The sequence below is a fragment of the Penaeus vannamei genome, chromosome 8 (assembly GCF_042767895.1).
Source record: "Penaeus vannamei isolate JL-2024 chromosome 8, ASM4276789v1, whole genome shotgun sequence".
NCBI lineage: Eukaryota > Metazoa > Arthropoda > Malacostraca > Decapoda > Penaeidae > Penaeus > Penaeus vannamei.
The window spans coordinates 32,228,619-32,236,118 of NC_091556.1; the positions used below are offsets into that span (position 1 = coordinate 32,228,619).

The following is a 7,500-nucleotide window of genomic DNA, read 5'->3' on the forward strand; positions in this document are numbered from 1 at the left end:
ACATACATATATCTATGTATGTACGTACGTATATCTATGTATATACGTACGTATATCTATGTATATACGCACGTATATCTATATATATACGTACGTATATCCATATATATACGTACGTATATCCATATATATACGTACGTATATCCATATATGTACGTACGTATATCTAAGTATATACGTATATCTATATATATATACGTACGTATATCTATACATATATATGTACGTATATCTATATACATACGTACATATATCTATATATATATACGTACGTATATCTATATATATACGTACATATGTATAAATATATGTACATACATATGTATATACGTACATTATATAAATATACATACATATATATATATAAATATACATAAATATATATATATATATATATATATATATATATATATATATATATATATATATATATATATATATATATATGTTTAATATTAAGGTATTATAAAATGTTCTATAGACAGTTTGGCACATTTTAATACCTACATTTGATTGTCTTTTATGGAAAAAATCTTTTATAATTCTGTTCTTACATTATTTACAAACAGAAAACGATATGCTTGAAGACAATTACCGGTAAATGCATGTGTTGCACAACAAATCCTCAACACCGTCATTAAATGATACGGCTAATATATCAACTCCAAAATATCTTACAAATCTAATAAAAACTTCAAAATACCAAAGGAATACTTATGACATAGAATCCTAAATCAAAGGCAACGCGCTGCTGAGGGAACCGCCAAGGTTTCTCAAGGCGCTGATGATATGGTAACAAAATGTAAAAAAGCTTTATACATAGTTCTGTGGAGACGGGAGACAACTCTATACTTTCCACGAGGGCACTTATCAATATATATTCCCGTATTAGAAATTCGAAAAATATATATGTATATACTGTATATATCATCCACTGACTGAAATCTTTACCTACGTGAAATAACCAAAAGTTCAACCCTTGAACAGCGATAAACATCTTCCTGAATACTCCAGAACAAAGAACTTCACGAGTGTTTTGAAAACTGCAGAACTGACTGGAGTTTGGTCTCAGGAAACTCAGGAAAATAGGTTATCGTCGCCGAACGAAATGTAAAGTAGGTTCTTAATGCGACAGTAACAACATATCCTTAATACTGCACTGTCACCAAATAAAAAAGAACTGCCCTAGGGCTCCCTAAAAGCTCTTTATCTTAAAAGGACAAATATCAGTGGGAACGTTGGTTGTGTCTACGTATTTTCACGGCTGAGATCAACAATCTCAACTCCACAAGTACGGGCGTTGTAACAAAACAAAACTCCTGGAGCGTGACGGGTGGCATTCCATTGTGCTGCAGAAGCAAGTCCTCGGGCATCCTCCGTCCAGACTGGGCACCTCGGCACACACACCCTCGTCTGACCTCCATCCTCGTGACACCATCCTTGCCTCTTCCTCACCTTCACACCACCCTCACACGGGGATACTCACCACCCTGCAAAGAATCATGTCGACAGTCTTGGTATGTGACTGTCACAATCTGAGTCTGGCTCGAATGCTGCCAATGAGATACAAGTCATGAAATAACATTACAACTGTCGGAGTTCAGTGTGTCACCAGGACATCGGGCGTGGCCTTGGGAGATTTACTGGGCTCGTAGTGACCTCGTTCTCGCATTTCGATGACCGCTTCGGCTCGATATCTCTGGGCGTAAGGGTCGTCTGACTGGTCGTCAACCTCGTACGGGTCGTTGTGCCGCGGCACCGGCGGTGGCTTGCCGTAGGTACCATAATGTTCCGACGGGGGTCCTGACGAAGGGGCACGGCCGTAGTGAGAGCCTGGGGGAGGCGGCGGCGTTGGGACTGCGGGAGGACAAGGACTCAAGGGAGGGAGGCCAGGGGGACGTCTGTTGGGAGGGGGAGGAGGGGGAGGGGTCATAGGCAGCTGCACTTGACCGGAGTCTCTCTGGGTGAGGAGGGAGTCCCGCGTCTGGCACTCGCAGTCGCGCATCTCCACACATGATTCCTCCATGTCGTCCATTTCCTCTTCGTCGTCTTCCTCGTCCACTTCGCTTTCGGACTCGGACTCTGGTCTTATGCACGGGTGGCCGTTGGTCTTGGCGTCCGAGATGTAGCAAGGGCCGTCCTCTGTGAGAGGCGGGCGATGCACCGCGCGTGGCGAGGACGCGGCAGACATGCTCTGACTCCGCTCTTCCAGCTGTTCGCGGGATCTTCGTATATTCTCCTGCAGGAGGAAAAGGTCATTGAGAGAGAAAAAATAAATACGTTTCATATATGCATATCCACACACACTTGCACAACCGCTCACACACACATTGACATATTTTCATATCTAAAAAAAACATAGAATGTACTGTATCTGCATTGCTCTATACACACAAACCTACATTCATATTCATAATTTTTACTTTCAGAATACATGTCAATACACATTGATAAAGACACCTAAACTAAAACCCGGCAAAAACAAACATCGTCACATTTTTCTTTGTTACATTCCAGTCCCATGCTCTAGCGGGAGACAGGGAGGGAGAAGGGAAGTAGGAGGAGGGGAGGAGCGGAGAATGGGGGAATGGGAGGATGGGAGGATGGAGAGGAAGTCTGGGGGATAAGGGAAGGGTCGGGAGGGGGAGCAGCATGAGAAACTTCGCCTAAGAACCACAGGCATGGATCCTTCCCGCCGGACGACAGACGATCTCTGAATGATGAATGGTAAATGAATCCATGGCGAATGATAAACTGATGTTGCAAACAAGAATTTCTTAAAGAAAGAAAAAAAGGTACTTATATATTGCTCTTTTGGCGATGATGGTAATGACGATAATGGTGATAGTAATCTAAAAATATTCTTCAAAATCATAAAAAATAATGGTAATGATAAAATAATAATAAGGATGATTACCTTTACGGCAACTATCATTATCACTTGAATTCTTATTCTTATCATTATTCTTTTACTTGTTCACATTTATATTATTATCAGTATCATCATAAACACTATCATTACTATCGCTATCATTATTCATTTGCTTTCAAGTCCTCTGAAAACAAGTATCTGTTATCAGAATTAGACAAATATGGTGGAGGAGACCCTAATGGCTAGTTTCCTTTGATTAAAATAGAAACTAGAGAGTCAATTAGCTCCTAAATTAACTGCTATCTTGTCTTTTTGTTCGTGTGCTGGCGCTTTGGTAATGTCGCCCCTTTTCCCTGAGGGCCAACTGCGGGTTTCACCTGCTGACTACTGGCCCATTTAAATTACACCGATTTTATCTTAGGATTTTGATCGTTTTCTGGTCAAACATATTTCTGTATATTTGAGTTTCTTTCGGAGACTCGGTTTGGTTTTAGAAAGGGACTCAGTTGCAATGATGCATTGCTCATGTTGGTGCATGAAATGCAGTCTGCTTTAGATAAGGGTCATGAGTCCATGCTCTCTGGATTTCAATGCAGCTTCAGACACTGTTAATCACAAGGGTTTGATTTTATAAACTGGACTCTTAACCACTTCAGTGGATAATCTGAAGCTCTTAGGTGTAACTCTTGATTTAAAGCTTCCATTGAATTGCAAATTAGGCCTGGTAAATTTCATCAAAGTTAAGCCTCATTCGTAAGTGCAAGAAGATTTATGAGGACATTACTCGCAGGTATCCTTTCTTTTATTCTGCCTCATTTTGAGCGTTGTTCTTCTATGTGGTTATCTCCTCCAAAGTCACACTTAAGTCTGCTTGATGGTTCTATTAATTCCATTAAATTTCTCCTGTCTGACTTAAATTTGTACGTTGGACATCGTACAGATATTTCGGTATTTTCAATCCGTCTATTACAACATTGTAACCAATAATCCACATGACCTCTATAAGCGTTTACCTGATTTTTCATCAAATTGCATGTTACCAGAAGTTACCTGATTTTTTAAATCAAATTGCATGTTACCAGAAGTTACCTGATTTTTCATCAAATTGCATGTTACCAGAAGTTACCTGATTTTTCATCAAATTGCATGTTACCAGAAGTTACCTGATTTTTCATCAAATTGCATGTTACCAGAAGTTACCTGATTTTTCATCAAATTGCATGTTACCAGAAGTTACCTGATTTTTTAAATCAAATTGCATGTTACCAGAAGTTACCTGATTTTTCATCAAATTGCATGTTACCAGAAGTTACCTGATTTTTTATCAAATTGCATGTTACCAGAAGTTCAGTCATCCCCATTTCAACAAGATAAGTCGATCGTCTACATCTCCGTTTTTAGATGCTTTTAAGTGCTATTTGTAGGCTTTAGGATAAATTGCCTTCAGAGATTGTAACGTCTCTAACTCTTGGTAAGTTTAAAAGATCATCTAATGTATTTTTACTACGCAGAGAGCTTTTGATTTTCTATTTTCTTTTCTTTCTTAGCTGTGTTTTACCTACACCGAATTCTTGATTTTTTGTTGTTATTGCTCCCTCCGCCAAGGTTATGTTTTTGGGTAGCGTCGGTTATTTCATTGGTTTGTTGGTTAGCACGGTAACTCACAAAGTTATCGTCGAATTGTCATGATTTTTTTGTACCAGGACGTGTTTTAGTCCATATTGGATACTATTATATTTTTGTGCTAATCTAGATCGCCCACTGTACCCTTTATTACCTTCTTGTACTGTTACGTACCCCCCCCCCCCGTCCACCATGGCTAAATAAAATCTTCTATTTTGCATAATGAAAATGATATACTAATTATGAAAAGACTGCATCACACAATTTAATGTGAGTTGTGAGGCGTGTGTTCCTTGTTTGTTCGCGTACCCTTATGATCTATGCTGCGTACCCCAGTTATTGTTATAACTATTATCGTTATTATTATTATTACTATTATTGCAATTACTATTATCGATATCATTATTACTATTACCATTATCATTATCACCATTACTATAATCATTATCAAAATTATCATAATCATCATTCAAACTATTATTATTATTACTATTATCATTACCGTCCTCATCACTATTATCATTACAATTGTCACTAATGTTATTATTATCATTATTACTATTGATATCAATATCAATTGCATTATCACCATTACTATTATAGTCATCATATTATTATTGATATCATCATTAATATTAGCAGTCATTATTATCATTATTAATAATAACAATATCATTATTATCTTTTATAATCGTTATTATCATTACCATCGAAAGTACTATGTTACAATCATCATCATTCATTCATATTTTCATCCTAATAATTTTCTGCTGTACATCTCGGAGAAATAATCCCAAATACTCCGGGTAATTCTCTGTGAACGGAGAAAACGAGCAGTTATCAGATGTCTCATAGGTGATCAATCTCCAGTGTCTATCACAAGACCAACTTCCTTAATATTCTTGCTGTCTCCACTAACGCTGTTTTGGGAAGAATTCCATCCTAACTTCTCTATTAATATTATCAACACTTGCCTCGTATAACGAAGATATCGTCCCTCAAGACCCAGAAACTAGCGGAATCGCCGTCACCAATTTAGCTCGTCATTCAAGGACTGGTCTTTTCCAGTTTTCTGCATTTCGTTGGCTTGCACTCTTCAGCATCCGGTGATTTCTGTCTCTCTTTGTTTCCCTTCCCTCTCCTTCTCTTCCTCCCTCCCTCTTCTTTTTTGCCCTCGTCACCCCCTCCTTTTCCCCGGCCCCTCGTTCCTGGCCTTCTCCACATTCTACTGCATTTCCCATTCGCTTCCGCCATCCCCGCCTTTGCCCTCTCCTTTCCCCTCTCCCTATCACCTGCCTCTCCCATCAGCCCCCGTCATCCCTCCTTTTTCCTAACCTTGTCCATACACCTTCATATTCCCCTCCTTTTCCCCAACCCTACTCATACACTTACATATTCCCCTCCCTTTCCCCAACCCTACCCATACACTTACATATTCCCCTCCTTTACTCCTTCGCCTAAACATTCCCCATCCCGCCCCAAAGCCCCTCCCCCCCCTCTCCATCGTCTTCCTTCTCCCCTTTGTCCCTTCTTTTCTCCCTTTCCCCTCCCTTACCCCTGTGCCTACATATTCCACACCCTAAACTCTCTCCTCTCGTACCCCCGTCCCTCGGAAGGGAGTCTCTTGTTTATCTTGAAGACATTCGAGCGATGGAAGGAACACGCCGACCAGGATATTGGTGTGATGCTGATGTTGCTGGGAGGGGAGAGGGGGAGGAGAGGGAAAGGAGGGAGGGGAAGGTTAGGGATAGGAGAGGGGAAGGAAAAGGAGAGGAGATAGAAATGGACACAGGGTGGATGAGAAAGGTGGGGGGGAATGGAGAGGGGAAAGATTGGAAAAGAAGAGCGGAAGGAAAAGGGAAAGGATTAAATGGGAAAATAGGTAACACAGGGGATGGAGAGGCAAGGAAGAGAAGGGAAGGGAAAGGCGGAAGGTGAAAAGCCATACAAGAAAGTGTAACACGGGAAAAGTGTGACGAAAGATGCAAGGAAAAAAGATGACAAACATGGAAAGAAAGAAGGGGAAAGAAATATTGTCTATAAGTAGACATACAGGAATTGAAGTGTGGAGAAAAGTGTTGTGGAATAGGATAATCATTAACAACTGAAAGGCGGATGATGATACTTATAAATCTTATATAATTTTCTTCATTCAGCCAGTCATTACCTTCAAATACATTTTTACCTCGAAAAAAGAACACAGACAAAGTAATTCCCGACCAACTAATATATTTTTTTTGTGAATGAAAATGGTAGCACGTGGTCACTGGCAGCAAGTGGAAAGAAAATATTAGAGTGGGCTGAACTGTCACGTCTGTAGCTACTATACAATTGAAATACTGACGTACAACACACAGTTTAACCAGTTTGCTTGAAACACACGCACACACAAATCTAGGTAGATGGCACTATATGACTGTGGCTGAATGTACAGCTACAAAGAAAAATCAAATCAAGCTAAATGGCAGAAAGATCGAAACTTTTTAAAATATATTTGTTAGGCCTAAGAAACTTGGTATCACTGATTTCTTTGGCTATGTGTGGCTTATCCAAATACTGCTCGGCATATTCATCCCTTACGTAAATAAAATAATCTCACTGTGAATTCGTATGGATTCTGGAACGAATAATCGAGACATGAATCAGAATGAGACTAACTCGAAACCCTATATACCAACCCTTCCGTAACGTAAGGTTCTGTTCGGTATTGAATGTTTCGACATCCCTCCTAACGATAATTCTGTTTTGTTTTACTTCTTTCAACAAGAGGCACTTCAGCTTAAAAGACCCACATATATCTATCTTTCTAACTATTTATCCATCAATGCAAACACATAAAACACAGACATACACCAAATTTCCCGTCCCTATTAACAAACACAACCTCCTCTCCTACAAATACAAACACACACACACACACACACACACACACGCACGCACACCCATACGAATACACATAGACCGCCACCTACATGGATCTGGCGTCCGTCTCGAACCAGCTTCTT

The 7,500-nt window shown here is 39.7% G+C and overlaps 1 protein-coding gene across 8 annotated transcripts in view; it reads right to left on the reverse strand.

Moving 5' to 3' along the window:
* Positions 1-480: 480 nt before the first annotated feature.
* LOC113822840 (neuropilin and tolloid-like protein 1) overlaps positions 481-7,500 on the reverse strand; it is a 416,519-nt gene continuing 409,499 nt past the window's right edge. For 6 of the 8 annotated variants that reach the window (XM_070124547.1, XM_027375371.2, XM_070124553.1 and 3 more), the window contains exons 8-10: positions 7,468-7,500; positions 1,613-2,239; positions 481-1,490 (exon numbers count right to left, since the gene is read on the reverse strand). The exon at positions 7,468-7,500 is cut by the window's right edge and continues 111 nt beyond it. In XM_070124547.1, coding sequence (XP_069980648.1) covers positions 1,458-1,490; positions 1,613-2,239; positions 7,468-7,500 — 693 coding nt within the window. In that variant the 3' untranslated portion in view covers positions 481-1,457. The remainder of the gene's footprint in view (positions 1,491-1,612; positions 2,240-7,467) is intronic. The other 2 variants (XM_070124550.1, XM_070124549.1) reach the window with 2 other exon arrangements.